This window comes from Drosophila melanogaster, chromosome 3R, assembly GCF_000001215.4.
Source record: "Drosophila melanogaster chromosome 3R".
Taxonomy (NCBI): domain Eukaryota; kingdom Metazoa; phylum Arthropoda; class Insecta; order Diptera; family Drosophilidae; genus Drosophila; species Drosophila melanogaster.
In genome coordinates, this window is record NT_033777.3 from 19,226,844 (window position 1) to 19,248,954 (window position 22,111).

At 46.2% G+C, this 22,111-nt stretch overlaps 5 protein-coding genes across 9 annotated transcripts; 1 reads left to right on the plus strand and 4 right to left on the minus strand.

Annotated features, from left to right (window-relative positions):
• Positions 1–59: 59 nt before the first annotated feature.
• Positions 60–1,337, minus strand: CG11703 (uncharacterized protein). The gene has a single exon (NM_142535.3). It carries the CDS (start codon positions 1,262–1,264, stop codon positions 203–205), a length of 1,062 nt encoding a protein of 353 aa, NP_650792.1. The 5' UTR covers positions 1,265–1,337; the 3' UTR covers positions 60–202.
• Positions 1,338–1,373: 36 nt separating this feature from the next.
• On the minus strand, positions 1,374–2,433 carry CG5250 (uncharacterized protein). Its single transcript, NM_142536.2, has one exon. It carries the CDS (start codon positions 2,382–2,384, stop codon positions 1,449–1,451), a length of 936 nt encoding a protein of 311 aa, NP_650793.1. The 5' UTR covers positions 2,385–2,433; the 3' UTR covers positions 1,374–1,448.
• A 186-nt stretch (positions 2,434–2,619) lies between these two features.
• Positions 2,620–3,989, plus strand: Polr2M (RNA polymerase II subunit M). Its single transcript, NM_142537.2, has 3 exons — positions 2,620–2,800; positions 2,868–3,585; positions 3,642–3,989. Exons 1-3 carry the CDS (start codon positions 2,655–2,657, stop codon positions 3,882–3,884), a joined length of 1,107 nt encoding a protein of 368 aa, NP_650794.1. The 5' UTR covers positions 2,620–2,654; the 3' UTR covers positions 3,885–3,989.
• Positions 3,921–19,287, minus strand: unc79 (uncoordinated 79). Of its 5 annotated transcripts, NM_001170181.1 has the most exons (28): positions 19,195–19,287; positions 18,894–19,002; positions 18,709–18,828; positions 18,411–18,572; positions 18,187–18,357; positions 17,846–18,121; positions 17,087–17,785; positions 16,373–17,035; positions 16,045–16,316; positions 15,879–15,980; positions 15,682–15,826; positions 14,811–14,867; positions 13,916–13,995; positions 13,384–13,446; positions 11,830–12,153; positions 11,591–11,739; positions 10,799–11,532; positions 10,665–10,742; positions 8,473–8,740; positions 7,772–8,414; positions 7,639–7,713; positions 7,426–7,578; positions 6,358–7,347; positions 6,118–6,296; positions 5,906–6,060; positions 5,133–5,851; positions 4,897–5,075; positions 3,921–4,837 (listed from the first exon to the last, which is right to left on the minus strand). In NM_001170181.1, exons 2-28 carry the CDS (start codon positions 18,946–18,948, stop codon positions 4,018–4,020), a joined length of 8,331 nt encoding a protein of 2,776 aa, NP_001163652.1. In that variant the 5' UTR covers positions 18,949–19,002; positions 19,195–19,287; the 3' UTR covers positions 3,921–4,017. The 5 variants fall into 5 exon arrangements, with proteins under 5 accessions (NP_001163652.1, NP_650795.2, NP_001287403.1 ...); NM_142538.2 differs by having other exon boundaries at positions 6,358–7,578; positions 9,987–10,742; NM_001300474.1 differs by lacking the exon at positions 14,811–14,867 and having other exon boundaries at positions 6,358–7,578.
• A 921-nt stretch (positions 19,288–20,208) lies between these two features.
• On the minus strand, positions 20,209–21,293 carry CG5217 (uncharacterized protein). Its single transcript, NM_142539.3, has 2 exons — positions 20,947–21,293; positions 20,209–20,835 (listed from the first exon to the last, which is right to left on the minus strand). Exons 1-2 carry the CDS (start codon positions 21,182–21,184, stop codon positions 20,426–20,428), a joined length of 648 nt encoding a protein of 215 aa, NP_650796.1. The 5' UTR covers positions 21,185–21,293; the 3' UTR covers positions 20,209–20,425.
• Positions 21,294–22,111: the final 818 nt, after the last annotated feature.

The following is a 22,111-nucleotide window of genomic DNA, read 5'->3' on the forward strand; positions in this document are numbered from 1 at the left end:
ATCATTTATCATTTGATTATATGAAAAACAAGAACAGAAACAAGATTTAATAGGTTTTTGAAATGTGAAAATGTGGGTTACCCCCAATTCTTATTCGAAATTAAATAACCTAAAGAACACCTACACAGATAGGTAATTTGCACATAAGCAAATTTTGTCTAGAATTCCAAATGGTAATAATAGTAGTAATAGATTCCAATTCTTATAAGCTTGGTGGCTCCGTCATTTCCTCCTTCTTGGCATCATTTCCCATTGCGTCTAGTGCGTCCTTCTCATCCTCTGGCGGTGGCGGCAATTCTAATCCTCCGAGCATACTTTCTGGTCGATTTGGAGATGGCGGTTCGGGAACGAGCTCTTCGGATTCGAGATCTATTTCGCGGGGTGCCTTACGAGTGGAGGGCCTTTCGAAATCCGGATTGCCGTCATCATCGGTGCGCATGCTCAGCGCGAACTTGATAATTCCCATGCCCTGGTAGTCATCGTCGATGGGTATGTTTCGGGCCCACACCTTGCAGCTGAAGAAGGTCTTCGCATTCTCGGGCATCTTGTTCATCTGGATGGCCACCACGCGCGTCACTCCTCTCATGTTCTCGGAGGCCTCGAAATATGGACCCGGATAGAAGACCATTTCGGGCTTGGGCCCATTGGTCACCTCGCAGGTGATCCAAATCTTGGGCGTGTTGCCCAGCTTGCCCACGGTGTCCTGAAGGCTCGCTGGCGCCTCCTTGGGCAAGTCATCTGGCGTGTCGTAGGTCTCCGGCACATAGCCAATAACCTTGTTCAGCTTGATGAAGACGGTCGGCTTTTCGGTGGCGTAGCCCCACGTAGTGTCCTGGTTGAAATCGGCGAAGAAGTCAATGGCATTGTCGTTCAATTTGTTCAGGAAATCGTCGATGCGGTCCGCAATCGGATTGACCTCACTCATGATGTGCGTAAAGTAGGCCAGCACGGATCGATTCTGGTTGGGCACCATCGACAGACCCGGCGGACCCTTGAGCCAGCGCGGCTTATTCGGATCAATGATGGCCAGCATAAAGATGCCCAACCAAAAGGCCACAATGCACACGATTAGGGCGTATAGTACCAGGTAGAAGCCAGTGATACGCATCCAACCCAGAGCTGTGCGTCCGAACAATTTGTGCTCGTCTATGTCGAATATCCTCTTCGACCACGGCAGGTCCTTCTTGCGACGTGTCTCCTGGTTCCGGCGTATCTGCTTGACCAGCTTGTAGTCCCCAGCGGGCACCATTACGTCCTCCGGCATCGTGGCGATCGTTCCGGTTCTGATTTGGCTACTGGTTACGTGGGCGTAAGTGGGAAATATTCGAAGCTTGTAGCTTCGGTTCACTATGAAATCTAAAGCGGAGTAAACTATAATTCTCAAATAGTTTTATTATTTTGTTAAGTATTTATTAATACATTAATAAATCCAGCTGAGTTAGCTGATCTCACTCGTACCACTCGTCCAGCACCAATGGAGTGGTTGGATGAACTGGTGCCGTCAGACGCACCAGCATCTTGACCGTTACCATATGGAGCGGTATGTTCTTAGCCCACGCCTTGCAGTGGATTTGGATGTCCTCGTTGATCGGAATGTTGCTCAACCGAACACTGATGATGCGCCTGAGGCGGGGATCCTCCTTGTAAGTAGGTCCGTCGTCGTCCGAAGACTCGTTGAGAAAGACATTGCCGGAGGTGAAGAGCTCTTCGGCATCGAAGAAGCGAACCGGATGGTAGTCGAACTGAATGTCCACTCTTGGCTCAATAACCTGGCAGGACACCCAGATGCGGTTGAAGCGCTCCTCCGAGCCCAGGCCCACCACATAGTCGAATAGCTCATCCGGAGCGTACTCGGGCAGCGTTAGGGCGTCATCGTAGGTTACCGCCTGGAAGCCCAATGCCTGGGTGATCTTTATTAGAATGCACGGCGTGCCGGACATATAGCCCCAACTGTCGTCTATGTTACAGCCCATCAGGCGCTTCGGGCCTTCGAGACCGTATCGTTTCACCGTTCGCATTATCGCGCGTTGTATGTTAGCCACATCCTTAATGTTATTAGGGCTCCACATAATTTGCTTCTGATCACCGACATGGTGTCCGGGTGCGGTTGCTAGTCCGGGGAACTTTTTGCATCCCGGCCTATCCGGATATATATGATTCGCAATCATCACGAGGGCCAATCCGGTTGTGAATACGCCCAAAACGAAAAAGAATCCGATGAAGTAGAGCAGCAGTTTGATAAAACGGCACACGGTCATCTCGGGATCCGCATTGCGTGTGCGAATGGAACGCCTGTAGAGGTACTCCGCCACACGCATATCACGACGCCGGCGAAGGCGTCCCAATTCGTAGGGACCAGAATAGATTATCGCGTCGTTAGGCATGGAATAATAATATATGGGTACTTAATTATATCTTATGGAAATATATGAGGGATTTCAGAAAGCTAGCTTGGGGTGGATTAGAAATATAGGAATGTATTCCGCACAGAAATCAGAAGCACTAATGTATATTTTTGAATAACGCGCCTTTTTGTCGATAACGATAGGCGTTAAGTGAACTCCTGTAGCCCTTTGCTTCGTAGCAGCACTAAGTATTTTATCGCAACCACAGCACGGTCATACTAAGCTTATGAGCAAAATAAGTGAGCCAAAATGGGCGATAATGTGATTCCTGCTCCGCTTAGCCGTATCCCGGGCACCAGCCAGGCGAAGGAGAAGCACAGCAAGGACCTGAAGACCCTTACCTATCCGCAGCTGCTGGAGATTAAGGACAGGCAGTCTCACTTTCTGTCGTTCAAGTGAGTTTTAGTTTCCACCTGTGGAGTTCCCTGTGAATTTATCTTATTTAATTTTATCTCTATTTAGAAAGCGTTTGCACCAACTGCCGGACAAGGGAAAGCGTCTGCAGGAGTCGTACGACAAATTACTGGCCGAGATCAGGAGGCGGGATGAAGTAGAGGAAGCGACTCGAATGTTGAGCGGTCTCAACATTGTCGAAAAGGGCAAAATTGCTCTCAACAATCTGGAGTGGAATGGCAGAAACACGGACGAGGGCGCCCATGTGGACGACATTCTGGACAGCGATGATGAGGTGGAGATGGATCCGCTGCGGATTATAGCGCAGGGAACAATGCACGAGAAGAAGGTCAAGGTTTTGCCTCCGCCAACGAGTTTCATTACGGCAGATGATCTGGCGGATATCGAGGAGTTTAAGAAACCAACCGACTCCCCAGATTCCGCCTTGGCAGGACATAGTGACACCAGTTCCCTTCCTGCCGAGATCGTAGAAATCGACGCCAGTCAAGTGGCCGCAAAGCTGAGCAGGGAGCTGCCTCCCGATCAGCATGCCCTCTACCTCATCGATAAGACGGAAACAAATGTGAATACTCCTAGGGAAAAGTTTATGCCATTCCGAACCACCAAGTCCAATGTCCACAATCCCGACAAGGAGCGCGTGCGCAAAAAGGGCAAGCATTGGGAAATAACGGCAGCAACTCCGCCACTCATCCAGCACAAAGAGGCCCAGTTGGTGCCATTGGCTGAGTCGGCTGCGTTACAGATTGATTACATGCAAAGAGTAAAGGTAATTTCATTGCTTATGGTCTACATAATTCGATGCTAAATACACTTTATTTGTAGGAGGTTCGCATTCAGCAGGCTGAACAGCGGCTGGCCAGGCTTAAAGACTCTCGACTCCGACTTGGCCTGCCCGAGGAATCGATTGTGAAAACCAAGGAATCCTTCCGCAACTACCGTGATCCCCAAGACACTTTTCTCATCGAGGGCAGGCAAAAAGCCAGCGAAGCGAATGAAGTGCAAGATCCTACTGTTCAAGACAGAGGATCGTCCGCCAGTGGCATTCATTACACGGTGTTCGAGTAACCTATGGGCAGAGCATGAGATAGAATCTATGCTATTCGATTTCCAAGAAACATTGTGTACTATTTATTCGCGTAGGCAACAATTACCAAATAAGACTGCATACATAACTATACTGTGTATACTCTGTGAATACTTAGATTGAATAGAACTGCGTGGCTGTGGAGGCTTGCAACTCGATCTGGCCCATCTTGAACTGCAAGCGCTGCAGCCATTTGAGCAGAGCCTCCGACTTGTACGTTTGCTGCTCCTCGTAGTCCGGTGCATAGTCTCTTACGTTTTGCAACCGGACGTGCAAAGTGTCCGAGAGTTGCGTCTGTGACGAGAGTACGGGGCTCCACATGGGTAGCAGTTTGCCCAGCACTGTGGAATTGGTGTCCTTCAACGCCTCCAACAGACTAAGGAAGTGCAGATTGACCATCTCGGACAGCTTGGAGTTAGCACTCTGCGTCTGAAAGTCCAGGGGGGTCTGCGGCTGATCCTTATTGACTGTCGGCTTGGCGTGGGACACCAATTGCAAGATGCAGGGCGTCACCTTTGCCCAGAACTCAAAAAGAACGCCTAACGTGCTGCCCTCCGCATTGCTATTGGTATTGTGGGCCATCTGCTCCAAGTACACCGTCCACAGTTGACATAGAGTGAATGCATGGAATAGCGAGGACATGTGCAGCACGGAGGTCTTGGACTGCTCCGCAAATCCGGCAAAGATCACCTGAATGTGATCGGCGATGTGGCAGGAGGCTTCCTGCGGCACCGGTTGCGAATAGGTCACTCCTTGATGCTGATAATGTACGCTGGCTGCAGGACCGGTGCCCTGACTATTCTGCTGCGGCAAGGGCGTAGGAATGCTATGTGTCTCCTGGCGCCGCTGCATCAGAGCCATGTGAGTGAGGGAGCCAAGGAGCAACCAGGACAGCAGGCGCATGTGACCCACGCATTCTGTGAACTCCTTGGGTCTAAATAAACGTTTATTTGTGTTATTCAAGGGAGATGTTAATCCTGATCTGGAACTTACCCTTGCTGAAGGGACGATGGAGCATTGTTTAGCCAGGGAAGATAGCGAGAAACGGCTTTGTTGTCCCTTGAGTTACCACGCGACATTTCCAGAGCCAAGTATTGGGCCACCGCTCCCTTGAGGACTCCGCCCAAAGTGTCTTCGCCCAGTCCACTGCTTGTCTGGCCGTTCTTGAAGTTCTATTACAAAAAAAAATTAATAAATAAACGATAAATACTTATATGAATAAATCCTACCTTAATCTTGCTAAGCGTGTGGAAATCGGCCAGAAAATCGATGACATCGTTGATATACTGCCTCAAACAATCCGCAGAATTGGTGGTCATCATGGGTGCCGCGTCAGGCAAGCCGGGAGCAGCACCTGGAGGCAGAGTTCCGCCAGCATCAAGGAGCACAAAACCAATAATCGTGAGTAGATTGTGGTCCGGAATATTCGACTTAAACTTCAGAGCCTGGACGAACTCGAAGATCATTTGACGACACAGCAAGTTCTTATCCCGATCCTTGCTAAACGATCTAATGTTCAGAGTGCACAGCTCGTATAGCGTTTGATATTCCAGATTGGTATGCTGGACGCAATAGGCCATGATCTTGGAGTACGGATCGAGCAGCGTCTTTGGCACACAATTGAGCCTCAAGGTGGCCGCCATGATGTCCAGCATGTACTCCGCATTGGTGAGACTGGGCATAATGACGATTACTTGGCGAAGAAGCGACTCCATGGCCTGCATGGCTTGTGACCAAACGGCTAAGCCCACACCCGCTTCCGTGGGAACGCACTGGAGATTCAAGTACTCGGCCATGTTGCGGAAAATCACCGGTAGCTGTTCAATGGGTAATGACTTCTTGGAGGTCAGTGACTCGCAGACCATGTAGATGGGACTGGTGGAGTTCAAATCCTGGAAATCCTGTAGCGCTTTGGCAATGCTGCGGAAATGGTGATGACGGATTTTCACTTAAAAGAGAGAATATTATTAAATAACTTCCTTCATATTAGATCATTGCTTACTTTTCATTTGAGTTTGGAACACCTGCAAGAAGATTCCGTTGGGTGCTAACTGGTGAAGCACGCATCGGAAGAACTGACAGGCCACCGCCTGGGCACTGCTGGCCAAAGGTGGACCATTCTCGCCTTGCCAGGCATGGGTGCTACTTAAGCAGATCCTAAAATGGAGGCGAATGTAATCTGAGACTTATGCATTTACTAGTGATTCCACTAACCGTGAAGTCATGGTGAGAATCTCGGGCAGGAATGGTGCTGCCATGGCAGGTTCTCGATGAATAAAGGTTCCTAGGATTACTATGAAGATGCCGATCTCCTCATCCGTGTACTCCTCAATGTGGGCACCGCAGTCGGAGCAGCGTTCCACGATGGTGTAATCTCCAACACGACGAGAGCTCTGCGGGATTAAATATTTATAATTAAATACCCCACTGAGTAGTTAAATTAAAATGACTCACCCCACGTGGAGCATGAGGGGTTGAGTGGATTCCATGCCCATTGGAGGCCTCTGCACCGATCTCATCGTCATCATCGGGTTCTGGATCCACGGGCTGAAATGGAGGCGGTGGCCAGGAGCCAGCAAACCGAGATCGAATATCCGGAATAGCATTGCTGTCCACATTGAAGGGAGCCAGTTTTTGACGAGGACGCTTGATACTGTTGCTGGTGGTGAGTCCATTACCTTCGGGGGCATTCTGCTTCAGATCCTGCTGCACATTCTTGAGAATAGAGGTGTGCAAATCGGCTGAAGGTTGCGACGGAAGCTGAGCATTTGGATTCGGCGGAGATTCCAGGGCCACCTGCTTAATAAGCCGTCGGGGAGAGTTCGTCCTACTGCTCGGGGTAACATCATCCTTGGTGCTCTCCGACACATCAAGGCTATCCTGCTTGAGATGACTGATGTCCGGCAGGTTGAGGCCATCTCTCACCCGCTCCACAAGGGTGGCCACCGTGTCCTGTGTTCCGATGGGCAGCAGACGCTCCGGAGTGGGAATCTCCAAGGCAGCAATGCTCTTGGGTGGCGGCAAGCTTTGCATGCTCTCATCCATTTCATCCCTCGGATTTGGCATCACGCTCATCTTGGACAGCGGTGAGTCCGGCGAGCCGTAGTTCTTATCCGTGCGTCTCAGGGATTTGGTTTGCGATTTCTTTTGCCGCGAATCATCCGCCGAGGAGCTCGAGTTTCCGGCACTGCACTCCACAATCGTCTTGTGTCGTCCAATGGGTTTGCTAGCAGCTGCCGAAGATGATGCCTGGATAGCAGCTGGAGCACTTCCTCCACTGCCATTTCCGCTTCCGTTGGCCGAACGACTACCACTACCGCTGCTGGATGCGGCTTTTCTTTCCACTGCCGCAGGCATGTCCTGCAAAGCGCCCAGCGCCTTTAGGTGATTAGTGGCTATGGCGGCAAACATCTTCGATGTGGAGGCGGCTGCATTCTCCAGGGACTTGTTGCGCACCGTCACAGCACGATGGACATCCACTGGTGGACTCACAATTGCCGTCTCTGTGGTTTCCGCGCCCACCAAGGGCGTGACTATCATGCGAACACCCTCCTGCAAACTGTGCCTGGTGTGGGTGGTCACCAAAGTTTCACTGGTAGTGGTGGCCTTGATTTTGGTTGTGTACGTATCGCCGACCTTGGTGGTGATCATGGACTTGTGAGACTTTGTGGATTTCTGTTTTGGATAATTCTAGCTTTAGTATTTAGAGAATAACCTGCAATGTAATCTTCTCACCTCTTCGGTGTATTCAAGAGCTCTACGGTTGCGTGGCATGACGTCCTCGAAGTGTATGGTATCATCAAAGGAACCCTGCAATATAATATACATATGATTTAAAGTATAATATATTACAAGACTGATAACAAACCGGTGCACTGCTGCCGTGTAAAGTGCTATCTGAGAGATCGCTTTCCGGAATGGCTACCAGTTCCGATTCCGTTTCATCTGCATCGAGGCTGGAGTCGTTGTACTTCCGGAACGCATGCTGCAATTTCGGTGTGAAGGCCACATTACCCTTGCTCTTGGAAGCGGCACTGGTTCCCTCCGATGGAAACATGGGACTGGCCGGCGGACTGGCCTCCTTGTCATCCGGATCCGTGCCAAGCGACGGCTGGCTGACATCGCGGGATCGAGCAGCGCCGCCTACGCCCTGGATGTCCAGAATGGTGGTGGTCGGTATGCGCCGGCACTGGTGGAAGTGACCACGCAAGCTGTTCATGATCAAGCGGATCCCAGCGATGACATATCCACTGAGTGGAGGCTGAGTGTACGAGTACTTGTAGAGCACCACCAGCAAGGTGAAGAGCCAGTTGCGTCGCGGATACTGCTCCAGGTGCCACAGGGAATAGTTGAAGACTATGTTCTGGTAGGATTCACCCGAGGTGCTCGTCGGATTTGGCGCATAGAGAATGATTTGCATGACAGAGGGCAGGATGAGGCCCCCAATCAGATGGTTCTGGTCCAAAACTTGCGGAAGATTGGCCAGGAAAGCATTGAAAACGGCCGAAACCCTAAAGATAAATATGGATGTTATTCACCACAGCATTATCAACTCAAAATATCAAATACCTCAGAGATTCCGGAGTGGTATGGAAGGTCTTGTCGATTTGGTTGTGACCGAGCAGTAGGAACAGGTGCTTCAGAACAATATTCTGGGTCTTGGTCATCGGTTTCTCCTCAGACGGATAAGCCTGATCCGTGCGGGACATGAACTGCATCAGCATGAAGACCAACAGGTGAATGGTTTCCCGATCTGACTCCTCCAGTTCTGTGATTCTCGAAAGGAGTCCAATGAGGTTGTCATCGTTCAAGCCGCCCAATGAATGGATATGACCATCTACATGTGAATTTAGAGGATAGAAATATTTCATAATTTAGAATCTCTATAAATTGAATTTGGATAAGGGGAAGAGGGAAAAACACCAATATCTTTTTGATTTTTTTTTTTTTTTTGGTCACAGCCACATGCCAATTCCACAATTAGATTGATTTTTGCTTATGTTGATTTAAAATTTTGTATGATTCTTGTATAATATACAGTTATGTCTCTCGAGTCGAGTAAGCGCCAATTTCCATTCAATTTAAACTTGACGAGGGAAATTCAAAAGTATTGAAACAGAGACGGTTGGAGGTAGAAAGAGTAGAGTTTTCTTATGTAGAGTGGACCGCGATAGAATTGTTAGCATACATACCAGTTCGAAGGGGGAACACACTTAAACGACATTTCTTATGAAAAGCAGAGTAACACACACAACTAGAACCTCAGCTGGATAATACAGATATAACACCCATATAGAACATGTAGAACAGTGTGATGCAGATAGATCGATGTAGAATGGTCGATGGCGATGCTATAGATGTGCTTATAGGTAGAACATGCTCTTATGTTTGGGATGACAGGGTATGTCTTAAAAAAAACTCATGCTTCAATTACAGTTCTTAAATTAGTAAATCATAATTATAATATATATAAAAACCTTAAAGGAGTGATAATGTAAAAAAGAAAGCACGATAAAACTTATAAAAACAAAATGTTGTTATAATAGAACCTATAAAATTTATAAGATACTGCCAATTCGAATAAACATAAAAATAGTTTCTTAATCACAGTACTTCTCCGATCTTGGTTGTTCTGAATGATAATGCAAATGGTGTTTACACACTGACAAAGCCAAAGCAACACCGAAAATGGGATACACCACTCACGAGGATGGGTTTCTTAATATTATTATTTACTCTATATATGCTTAAAAATAATATTAAAGTAGTTCTTGTAAAGTAACTTAATATGTATATTTGCGTGCACTATAGTTGGTGAAACCATGTCTATTAAATAATTTACACTCGAAAGTATTATAAAATACTTTGGATAGTAACTTAAAAATCTACGGATAAGCAATGTTTAAAACTGCAAAAAAAAAATTCAAAATATCAAAAATAAATAATTCTTTTACTGTTGAATACACTTCCTTGTGAGTGGTGTAGGCATTTTGCTAGAACACCGATCATCAGACGCCACCGAGGGGAGGGTCACAATTACAAAACGAACTGACACAATGGAACACACGTGCTCTAGCACCTACCTGGGTTCGCCGCGCTGCCGGTGGCCGCCGCACCCGAGACCTGAGGATGCGGATGTGGTGCGGCATCACAGGTGCAGTGCATGGGGAAGGCCAGAGTCGAGGGGCTGGGACTGGGGGCCGGCGGCGGGGGCAGCAGATTGGGTGCCGACGGATGCTTTTGGAAGTGGGAGTGAAAAGAGTGATGGGGATTCGGGTTTCCCGCACTGCCTCCGGCTGTGCCCGTTCCTACCGCCGCTGCTTCCTGGCCCGGATGACCAAGGGATCCACCGAATGATCCACTCGCTGCGGCAGCATCGGCGGCCGCCTGGGACCGGAGCAGTGTTTCCGCCTCCTGCAGCGTGGGCATCGGACTGTGGTGACTGGGGGGCACACAGTGCACCAGGTACTGGTGGCTCTGGCTGTGCGTCGAGACTAGACCGGCCGAAGTGGTGGCGGTGGTGGCTACGTGTGCACTACTACCGGCATGATGATGCGGATGATGGTGTGGATGGGGGTGAGGGTACGGATGGTGGCCATGTGGATGGTGGTGGTGGGTGTGATAGGGAAAGGCCGTGTGCGCTGACTGGTGGACGGGACAAGGCGGCGGCTTGGGTCGCGAAGAGCTCGCTGCCGTTGTGGCCGGGTTAACGGACTGGCTGCTGCCAGAAGCCCCCCCACTACTACTGCCCAGGAACTGACCCAGTCCAAAGCGCGAGGTCTTCCGCTTGAGTATAGGCGCTGAGACCTGGCGGCTGTAGATCTTCTCCTTCTCGGGAACTGTTTTGAAGGGAGGATTAGAAGGCTTGTGATGCTCCTATTGATAGAGAACTCACCGAACTTGCTATCCTGTCTTGGAGCCATGCTGGCCGGAGCGGACATGGTACGCTTATAGGGCCACTTGGTGCCGAACGATGCGCTTAGCGTCTTGGCCATGCCTCCACTGGTGTCCGACTGGCTGAGTGCCTCTCTCGCCTTTTGAATCTTAGCCGAGAGCGCCTCGCTGCCGTTGTCCGAGTTCCGCAGATCACGAAGGTACGAGATGTCGCCGCATTTCTCCAGATTGATTTGCGCCTCCACGAAGAGCGTGTCGAATCGATTCAGGAAGAACTCCCAGCCGAGCATTTTGCGATCGGATAGGGAGTTGTGCAACTGGTAGACCGACTGCAGCACCACCGGACGGTCCACGATGAAGAGATCGAACTGGGACTCAAGGCAGAAGAGCAGCGACCGAATTGCCGTGTCATGGATTGTACCAATGTAGAGGGTCGCCCGCTGCGCCACGTACACATTGATGTCGTCCATGCTGGCGATCAGGTGGCAAAAGGCGGTGGCCAGGGCCGTCTGAAGACCCACCTCGGAGCGCAGGGGAGTGGAGTCCATGAAGCGGGTAATCACGGTAACTCGCTCCACTGCCGTGAAGCGGACGCGCCAGTCCGTGTCGTGGAAAGCCTCCTGCACCACGCGCCAAAACACATCCGATCCGAGTGGCAGCGTGATGCAGTGCAGCAGCAGCGGCACGCCCACCTGGCATATGTGAGAGTGCTCCGCGTTGCAGAGCTCCCAAAGGCTGGAAATTATAGATTGTTCCATGGGTTACTAACGCATATTCCCTGAAAATCACTTACTTCTTGATCAGAAGGTTCTCCTGGCACCAGATGAAGAAGCCTCTCTGCTCCCTCGCCGCTTTGGCCAAAGCATCGCCATGCAAAGCCATCGTGTTCAGGCACTGAAGAACATAGTACAGGATCTCCGGCTTCTTGATGGTAGGTATTTCCTTTGGGAACAAGAGGATTGTGGCTATTAATACTTGTTTATAACCCGAAGGAGCTTTGAAGGAGTTCTTTTAACAAAGACTATATCCTACCGTGAGCAGTTGATGGATGTACTGCAGCGGCTGGGGCAGCGTGTCCAGGGTGAACTTGAACTTGCCCACGGAGGTGTGCCAGAAGTCGTCGCTGTCCTCTTCCTCCTCGTCTTCCTCGGATCCGCTTCCGTTCTCTCCGCCGCCACAGGCCCCTCCGCCATTGGCACCGTTCTCACCCATGACCGAGGCCTTGGTCACGCTGACATTGGCGCTGCCCACGTCCGCGTCGGAAAGGGTTATAGAGCGGGCTATGGCCCGGTCTGTGGGCAGGATGGAGGCCAGGTCGAGTTGCTCTGAAACTGTTTCTACCGTGGCCGTCATGATCTGCATGAGACAAAGGATGTTGGATTAGCAAGGAGGCACAGTGCCATTTACTCGCAACAGGTTTACATCGTATATACACGTGGTTTACATGGTGTGTACGGTATGCTACATTCCTTTGACAACACATGTAGACAAATGCAATGTTCGGGAAGTTTTGACGTTTCGTTTACACTTACATATCCGTCTTAAGATTCGTTTAGGTAACAAGATAATTTACATCAAGAACGATACATACACACGTAAAATTGCATAAATTTTGATACATTTTCTGTGCATTGCTGTGATTATAGTAATATTACATCTCATTTTTTATTGATTGGTGGTGGGGGGAAGGTAATTAACTGTGAAAGTGCTGTACATTGAACATGCTCTTCAACAATGATCCATAAAACAAATGAATTAAGTGTTAGGTGAATAAAATTAGCATGGAACGCAATATTTACATGTTAAATAAGATATGTAAAATCGAGATTGACTTAAAGAAATGTACATTTATATAACTCGTTTTTTCGATTTCTTGGTCGATTTACGATAATTTGTAATTTATTTTCACACACATACAAGATACTTTGAGACACAGTAGTTGAATAAAATTATTAGAAAACTAGTAAAGAAAAAAAAGTAATGAGGAATCTATGACTCGGATCGCAATGCTCTTAACTATTAACTATTAGTTAGTAAAAACGCTTATTTTGGAGTATTTTCTCTAATAGAAAGTACTTTTTCAGGTTTCGTGAATAATGTCAAATCTTTAATTTTTATCAGTATAAATATCTAAAAACTTTAAAATAAATTCAAATTAATTGTCACTAATTTAGCTTACGTTTCGTCATTGCTCGAACCTATTTGTCATCTATAATGTCTCTAAGTTTAACTTTAAAAGGATGTCTGTATAGTGCTTGCAATATTCTAGGACTGCAGTATTCAAAAATAAAAAAATTCTGAACGAAAAGTTTAATTTTTAAACAAAAATAAAACTTAACCAATATCGGGAAAAACACTCTGTACATTTATTTACACTTAACACGAAGAGTACGATTTGTTGACTGGACATAAAAAACTATAGATATTGAAAAACGAGTTGTACAATTATCGGATCGCATGGATGTTTAATAGTTGGGCAAATGATAAAACTTAAATTTGAAACAAAGTTGTATAAATTTTGTTGGTTGAGTTGTTTGTCTTTTGATTGGTATTTTTTTTTTTTTTTTTTAAGAATGCACAAAGTACCTCGTCTGTGGCGTGAACTTTTCTCAATTCATTACTATCAACTGAATGCCCATTTTCGTTATTCTATAAAAAATATATGAAGAAATGAAAACGTTTGTATAATCGTTCGACAATTATCGATTTTCAATTTTCGAAAGTAAAACGTTGAATTGGAATTTGTGTTAAGGAAAACAAAAGTGAATCGAATACAGATTATGTGTGTCGATTAAATGAAATAACTCGAATGCTCACTTTAACTTAGTATTGCTTTTTCTTGCTGTAATTAATTAGTTTGAATATTTATAGCAAATATATAAAATATATATGTATATATATGGGGTGTTTCAAAATACCTACAATCAACGCATAATATTTTAAGTTACATTTCTTATTCTTATTCTTTTGTTTTTTTTTTTTTCTTTCTTTCTTTTGTTTTATTTCGTTTGTAGTGTGTAAGAAACTTTAAATTCGAGTATGGTGGTCGTCAATTAAGGAGTGACAACTGAAGAACATAATGTGTACGGTTGGCATTGCTTATGATCGAAATACATACGGAACAGACGTGGGGCATGTGGACGAGCACTCCGCCAACGGAGTGCGGTTCTGGTTGGGGCACGGCCACTGGCACAGGACCTTTTTCAAAGAGAAGTATAAATGGGGATTAGAATCAGATCGGTACAGATTGTAAGGCGAGTCCAGCTAAAAATGAAATTCGCTTAGTGGTCATACAACATACAACTGTTTGGCATTCACAAATCAACCATGCATACGTATAGAAATCCTACAAGTGTCATTCGGATAGTTAGAAAATAAGTGTATCGATGAAAGAATCTCATGCAGGGTTTTTTTTTTTTGAGCAAGTGATGTACATTACTGCCAATCGTGTCGGGTACTACGCGTGGATTATTCGTATCCGGTTTTGAAATATATTCAGAACCAACGGAAGGATTTAAACTAGGCACTCGTACTGCCAACCGAAAATCAAAGATAGTGTAAAATTCGTGTGGCTTCAGTGCATCTGTGGTGTTGGATTAAAAACTCGCAGTTTGTGTTTCATTTTTGGGAGGAACACTATAGCCGAACCGAAAGGATATCGATCGATCGATTGTTGCATAACAGAACTGAACTCTCTAGGGGCGGGCGGTCAATCTACGGAGGTCAACTAGATATAATTAAAGCTTGGATATTCTAAATCATATACTCTAGTAACGCTAAACAGAGATAGAGAGAGTGGTGTGGCGTGTGTTTGTGGAGACAAAGTTAAGTTGGTTAGAGTGATCGAGCGGAACTATTGTTGTCTTTTTCTGTTGGTTGGTTTGTTTGAGTGAAGTAACGAAATGTTTCAACAAATGCTTCATAATGTAATGTAAATTTGTTATTTGTATTTTTGATTTTTGTTTTTTTTTTTTTTTTTGTAACGAATGAAAAATTTTCTTGTGGTGCATCACCTGCCATTATAATAATTTTTCCATCGTCTGAAAAGAATTGATCTAGCTTAAAGATATCTGATAATGATTGATAGATTTTAAATTTAGTACGGTATTAGTTTTGTAGTATTTCATGAGTAGATATTAGTTGTAGATTATTTTTGGGCATAGACGAGAAGTTTTGGAGTGTGAGAGAGACAGACAGTTTCGTACGCGCGGAAGAGGGTGCGATCGAGCGAGAGAGAGAGAGATAGCGTTAGTTATGTTATTTTTGTACAGGCAGACGCGGAGTAGAATATGTTAGAGATAGAGAGAGAGAAACAAATATACATATTTATGTAGAGAGAGATAGCAAGATAGACAAATAGTTATGGCTTAAAAGATAATGTACGGATGAGATCGGGATGACGGTAATGTAATTTCACGAATGATCGTTTAGATGGCTGTTAATTCATACTGCTGAGATTGTTTGATTTAGTCTGAGGATTGTTTATTTGGGTCAAGTTGGTAGTTGTTTACAAGGCATAGCAGTGCAGGTTTCTAGTTGTAGGTTGAAACAAAGTTCGGTTTGCGTTTTAACGTGGGTTTTAGGCTAAGTTAGGTTGTTTATAGGGACGCTCGACGGGCGAGTCGCCATTCCATACCATTCACCCAAAAAATTGTATAATATTTTATATAGACCAGGCTCAAGTACTGTCTACATTTAGCTACTTTTTGGTGACGTTTCACTGCTTTACTGTTACGGTGGTTAGTTTATTTATAAGTGGGTAGGTTTTGGGTTGGTTTTGGAAAAGAAACTTTGTTGGGACTTTATAGACTTTATGATACAACGGGGGTTCGTTTAAGGGTCTTGAAGTAAAGGGGGAAATGCGTTGAAAAGCCTGGAGCGTACCTGCAAATCCTCCTAAAGGTCCCAGCGGAATGGGTAGTGGAGCCATCGAGAGGGAAACATCTCGATCACGGGTCTTTTCCTTGTCGGATTCGGGTGGAGATTTGCGCGAGGACTTTTCTTCCTCAATGATGTCCTCGATGGGAACCTGGAAGATCACTCATAAGAAGGTTAAGCTTCTAGTTAAGACGACGATTTACATCTGGTGGCCGGACTGGATTCAATGGGGCCATGAACTGGACCAACTTGGTAGCTAGCTGATGCCACATGATGGATGCCTCGCAGTAAGCACACTCTGCCACCTAATAAATTGATTTATTCGTTAAATTTTATGGGATTAATTGAGTTAAAACACGATTTACTCACCTTTAAGGCGCAGACATGACTACTGAGACCCACTCGAGCTGCAGTGACCATGCACTTGATCAGCCTGGAGACGTTCTCGCAGACACTCGTATGGATGCCCATGTGCTGCTCCACGTCCTGTAGTTCCATTTGCTTCAGAAGTATGTCCAGCATGAGGATGCAACAGGTGAGATTGTGCTCAGCATCCGTGGAGAATTCCGTGTGACGATTCGTGGGCGCCTCGTCATCCGAAATGGCAGACGTATTACCAGAGTCATCCTCGACAACAGGAGCTATTGAAAGAATGTATTATACTTAGTGATAAAATGTTAGTGGAAGGCATATTCACAAATAGAGCTACGCCTGGGCGGATTGGCCATATCCGCTTTGGTCTCCTTGCTCTCTTTACACGGGGTCTTGGGAGCCTTGGCCAGGGACTGAGATTGGGCATCCTTCTCGCGCATCAGCTCGTGCTGGATGCCGTATTTCATTATGCGAACACCATCGCCGAACATGGCGAACAACTGGACCAGTGGAATGAGAATCTCCAGCTTGGTGAGGATCTGCAGCCAGTGGAGTGCCTGCTGCTGCACCTTTGCCGTTGTCTTCTCAAATCGAATGGCCACAAAGTTGTACATGGTTTTGGCATCAAAGCCCAGAGGCGACATTTCCGGATCGAGGATCTTGCTGAGCACAATCTTCAGCTCGTTCAGTTCCTTCTCGGCCACGTCGTTGGTGATGGCCTCCATCCAGTGCGGCATCACATAGTCCCAAATTTCGGAAGTGATAACCTCATATGGCACCAGGCATATAAGCCGCTGAAGACCCTCTTTCAAGTGGCTTGTTCGCGACGCCAAGGTCTCCCAGTGGCCTCCAACACGGGCATACTCCGGGGGATGTGGCAGCAGGCAGGATATGAAAACGTTGTAGTGTATGCGGCAGATGTCTTTCAGCCAGTTGCAAACGTGATCCACTTTGAGCTTCTCAATGGTACTTTCCACTTGTCCGGCAGCTGAAAACAAATGTTGATGGTTGATGGTAAAAATAATTCATCTTAACATACCATCGTATGAGTAAGCGGTTACATGAAACCAGTGGAAGAGCATGCTCAGAATCCTGCCCAGAACTTCTACGGGAGTATCTGCAGTGGGTGTACAGCGACCCACCAGTAGCCAGATACCATAGCGTCCCAGTCTCTGGCGTTCCTCCAGAGAAATATTGTCAGCTGTGATGCCGGAGCCGTTCTTTTTGGACTCGGACGACGAGGACTCCTTGCCGGGCTCAAAGTTTAGTGGCTTCGCCTCTCGCAGAAGGCTTACCACCGACTCCACCATGTGCATCTGCATCTCTGGATCCATCTGCCAGGCGGGCTGCAGACTGCGATGGACCACGTGATCGCCACCTCGCCGGGAATTGTGCCTATTACTGTGGCACTGGCTGCAGTAGCGGATCGGATGGTTGCCATTGAAGCTGGCACACTCCGTGGAGAAGCAGATGGAGAAGGCGGACTTCTCGTTGGAGCGACAGTTCTTGTTTTCGCACACCATCGATACCTGCTGCATGGGATGCAGAATGTCGCCGAACTCCAGGCTTCCGTGCTCCCGATGAATCTCGTTGGCGCACTCGATGCACAGGTAAAGGGGCGGTGGACAATCGGGCGCGTATGCGATGCTAATGCTGTGGTCGTAGCACACCTTTGCTGCCTCCGCATTCCCGGAGTTCGGACAGTGCTCCCGTTGGCAGGTGAAGGGCACTAGGTCATCTATTCGGGATTAGAAGGATGAGGTAAGATAATAGGAGTAATCATATGAAATAAACTCACTGGTTAGTTTGGAGAGTAGGACTTTGCGATCGAACAGATTGGCGTTAAAGGCTGGCCAGTAGTAGAAGAGCAGCTTGGCAGCCGAGGTGCGGGAAACAGCGGTTCCGTATGCCACAACGCAGAGGATGTCCTTGACGACATTGTGCTTAAGAGTCATCAGGCACTCCAGGAGCTGGCAATGATGCGCTGGATTGTTGGAGTACTGGAGCACCATCATGATGACCGAGGACACTGATTGGCAGGCCTGACATTCCTGTTCGTCGGAGCTGCGACGAGCTAAAGATTGAAAATTAAAAATTATCAAATAGTTTCTTTAAACTAGGGAAGTAGTCACTACTCACTTATAGTAAAAGGCAAGATATAGTAGCATAGAGCATTGATGATGCATTGGTGCAACGCTGGTGGTAGTACTGATATAGTAGAGCTTACAAGATAGGGTAGATTATCGATAAGATCTTTGTCCAGAAAGGGAAGGATGCAGCTTAGGCACTGCAATAGAGCTTTTCCGAACACTGAAAATAAAATTAATTAGAATATTATGAGCATTAAGATGTCTTAAGCTCACCGATTTGGCCGTACTGGATGCAAGGTGCCACATCGATGAGCATTGTAAGAGCATTGTAGAGGTTGCCATATTCGAGATTGGGATAGGCAGACATGCGAGTGGGATCTTCAAGAGGATCGCGGATAAGCTCGTGCGGCGAAGTGCGCACATCCTTAAGGACAGCTGTAAATTTAAAGATATTTCCAATAAATTGGTGGCTTAGAAAATGCTAACAAGGCCAAAATAATAGGTAATAATACTATCAAGAGTTGGGACTGAGATAATTACATAGGTTACTCTAACCTCTATAGATACTTACTTAGTAGAGTTTGAGAAAAGTATTTGATATTGTTAGCAATATCGACGCCAGAGGGCGCAGGCAAGACGTTGTGCAGTAGACGAACGTGGTATTCATGAAGGGCTCTCAGTTTTGCCTGAACTGAAAGCAGAAAAAAAGGTCCTTTGAGCACCCTAGAAAGTTGAGACTTCTGTGGACAAACTTACAGGCGGCAGCGCGAGTGCCCATGTTGATGAGTTGCACCTTAAAGCTGCCAGTCATTATATCAGACAAATCCTTCGCATTGCCGAAACTGCTGCCGAGGGACTTCGCATTCTGCAATTAGGCAAAAAAGGATTGCATTTTGAAAACATTTAACATTTCACGCCCAGAATTGCGTAATGTATCGCCCAGAAAGATGCTGCCAGTGAAAAAGTGCTCAAGCGCACGAAATTTCATAGAAAACTCTGAATTTTCATACAATCCGGTTGCGAAACGAACTTAAGTTAATATTTTTGGTCAACTTACCTCGAAATTGGTTAGTTTTTTCAATAGATTTGCAATTTTTTACGGGTTTTACAGCAAGCTACGACCACGAAGAAAAATCTCTATAACTAAACTGAGTTTATGGTGTGTATCTGTGCAAGAATTTCGCTATCTGTTGGACGCCCCTTGACCCCCTCCTTACCAATTTGGCTTTTATACAGGCTTATACATACACTTTATCAAGCGGTTTAAGCTAGAATATATTTCAAATATATTTAATTATTAAATAGGCTATGTGATTTAGTATTTTTTGGCTTAAATGTAAGGGAATTTGAGGGAATTGAAGTTGTAGGGTAAGTTGACCCACTTTTACCACCCACCCTCGACAGCAGCCCCCAGAAACAGCTGTTCGGAAGTAGGACATGCGCATATCGCGTGTTTATCTCGCATTTGCCGCACTCACCGGTCGGCTTTCAACAAGTGCTTGTTTTGGTCTAGCCAATGTAAATATTTACTATTTTCAGTCGGGTCCGGAGTTTGCGCAGATTGTGCTCAATGTTGGTAAACATCGCCCAGCTGTTTATCCTGATATGCAACTGGTGTGTTTCAGATTTTCCAAAGTACTGACACGAGATAAGAAAACTACTCATTCTTGAGATATATCTATATCTACCTCTTTGGAACTGAGCCAAGAAATTTGCACTGGTATACTGATACTGAAATAAAGTTTAAAATAAAACTTTCTGCACCCTTATTCCTTAATAGCACACCTTCCAACAATTAAATACTCATTACGTGATTTAGTTAGCCAACTTTTGGGGGTGGCTCATCTTTAGGGCTTCCCTCGAAAGTGAAAACCTCAAATAATTCTCGGGCTTGTCTGGCTCATGCGGCACCTTTTAACCCCACTGTTTGCAACGCAAAACATGAAACTCGTTTAGGTAATCAAAACCCCCCAGTGAAGACGTTTTAACAACCGATTTAACTGAACTCTGTGACCCCTTAGACGAACAAAAACGGATGGATTTACCACAAAGGATGACATGACAACATACTGGGGTCTTGTATGTGTTTATTTCGTGAGCTCGGAATTATCATTTGTGGAATCAAAGCGAAAATGTTTGTTCTTGTATGTATGTCAGTTAGCAGGGATGTGTTTGAAGAGTATATATTGTGTAAGGTTGAATCAGCTCCCTAACTGATTTCTAAACCTTTGCCTCGAGATCGGTAGAGATACTAGACATCGGGTTTGATTAGTGTTAGTTGAAGACGGCTAAATGGAAGCCGCATTCTCGTGATCATTGGTAGACAGCTGGCCGCCCTCTAAGGCACTGACAATCTCCTGACCGGATGCCTTGCTGGCAACACTTTTGTTGGGCTTCGGGTTGGGTGGCTCCGGATCTGTGCCACGTTCCATTTCATCGTGCTCATCCTTGACTGTCGGCTGAGGATCGGTATCGGGATCTTGGCTTACTGGTTGCAGTTCATGGACTTCTTCAGACTCGTTATCCTCTTTATTGGCATTGGTCTGCCCTAAAGCTGCGTTTTGGCGCTGGCTCTTCTGCCGGTTGAACAGTATCTTCCAGTAGGATGAAATGGATGTCTTAATCGTGGGCTTTGCATTCGGCAACGGCTTATCCTGCTCCACGGGTTCGACCACCGAGCTCGAAGGATCTTGAACATCTGGCAAGTGGGGTTTATGATTATTCAAGAAGAGCTCCTTTTAATTGTAAGTCATTAGGCAATCATTTTTTTTTCAACAAATCATATTTAATACCAGTCAAAAGAGCTTACCCTTATTGGCTCCCTTCATCCGGGTAAAGAAGCGACTTATAGTGTTTGACTTTCCCAGGTCCTTGTTGTCCTGGGAGGATGTCTCGTCGTCATCCTCCACTTGGTCGCGCATCATTGGCTTCTTGCTGATCTTAAAGAAGCGCTTCAAGGAATTGGACTTTGGAGCGGGGGCCACCTCGGGACCTTCCACAGACAGGCCCTCGGGGTCGGCAAGCGGAATATCTTGCAGACTGGACATCTTCGTCCAATATGTCCACCGAAATTTTATCGAATTTTATTTACAATAAAATATGGCTCGGTTTTGTACGAAATATAAGATTAATGTGACTGGTGTTGTTGAATTGAACACCAGATGCAAAGTGTCAGAAAATCCAGAGTCAACTAGTTCTTGTCACCTTTTATGAAAAGTAGAATTCAGTTAAGTGAGTTTAAAAAGGATTTTACAGCCTTATAAGTTTGAGATTGGTACTTTACATATATATTGTAATTTTAACAACTCATGTAGATAAAAACAATATCAATTTCGATTTCTGCTGCCACGTTTTTTTGCATTTTCCTTGGCAATTTGGCTACGTTTGGTTAACATGTGTTAACAACGACATCGAAACAGGTTTCAAATTGATACGACTTTGATTTCATTTTCTCCCGCAATCGAACTGTTTCCCGGCCAGGACAAAGCCAAACTGGACTGAAGCCTGCAGCCCCAGAAAAAAGAGCTGAAATGAAAGCCAAAGGCAATTCATTCAATACGTGCACACAATACCCCTTGTTATGCTACTGCTGCTGCTGCCCCATTGTCTCAAATGTTCGAACTTCGAAGTCCGTCGTCCGTTGTCCGCCGTCCGCTGTCCAGTTAGTGCTGCAGTGTTCCGTTTCTGAGATGGGGCCCACCAACAAAGTGCTTTCGCAAAATCAATTGAAGAGCTGGTGGCGATTCCTGCTGTCGACACTGCGCCATCCCTACGTCTCTGGCCCGATCCCTTTCCGTGGTCCTGGTCCTGGAATCGAGGTCCGTTAATTTATGTAGTTATGTATTGCCGGTTGGTTGGCCAGGATACCCGAAACAATGGACAATTGCTGCGGCACTTGCAGCATGCTATTGTCTGGCGAAGGTGTTGAAATTCTGAAAAACAGATATACATTATCGTACCAATTTGAAAGCCAT

Coding starts and splice junctions, on each gene's coding strand:
- CG11703 (NM_142535.3), bottom strand. CDS start 1,264: ATGCCGGAGGACGTAATGGTGCCCGCTGGGGACTACAAGCTGGTCAAG.
- CG5250 (NM_142536.2), bottom strand. CDS start 2,384: ATGCCTAACGACGCGATAATCTATTCTGGTCCCTACGAATTGGGACGC.
- Polr2M (NM_142537.2), top strand. CDS start 2,655: ATGGGCGATAATGTGATTCCTGCTCCGCTTAGCCGTATCCCGGGCACC. Junction 2,801..2,867: donor TCTCACTTTCTGTCGTTCAA/GTGAGTTTTAGT, acceptor ATCTCTATTTAG/AAAGCGTTTGCACCAACTGC. Junction 3,586..3,641: donor ATTACATGCAAAGAGTAAAG/GTAATTTCATTG, acceptor CTTTATTTGTAG/GAGGTTCGCATTCAGCAGGC.
- unc79 (NM_142538.2), bottom strand. CDS start 18,948: ATGACTGGCAGCTTTAAGGTGCAACTCATCAACATGGGCACTCGCGCT. Junction 15,981..16,044: donor GTCATGTCTGCGCCTTAAAG/GTGAGTAAATCG, acceptor TCAATTTATTAG/GTGGCAGAGTGTGCTTACTG. Junction 6,297..6,357: donor CCCCTCATGCTCCACGTGGG/GTGAGTCATTTT, acceptor TTAATCCCGCAG/AGCTCTCGTCGTGTTGGAGA.
- CG5217 (NM_142539.3), bottom strand. CDS start 21,184: ATGTCCAGTCTGCAAGATATTCCGCTTGCCGACCCCGAGGGCCTGTCT. Junction 20,836..20,946: donor GATGAAGGGAGCCAATAAGG/GTAAGCTCTTTT, acceptor CCCACTTGCCAG/ATGTTCAAGATCCTTCGAGC.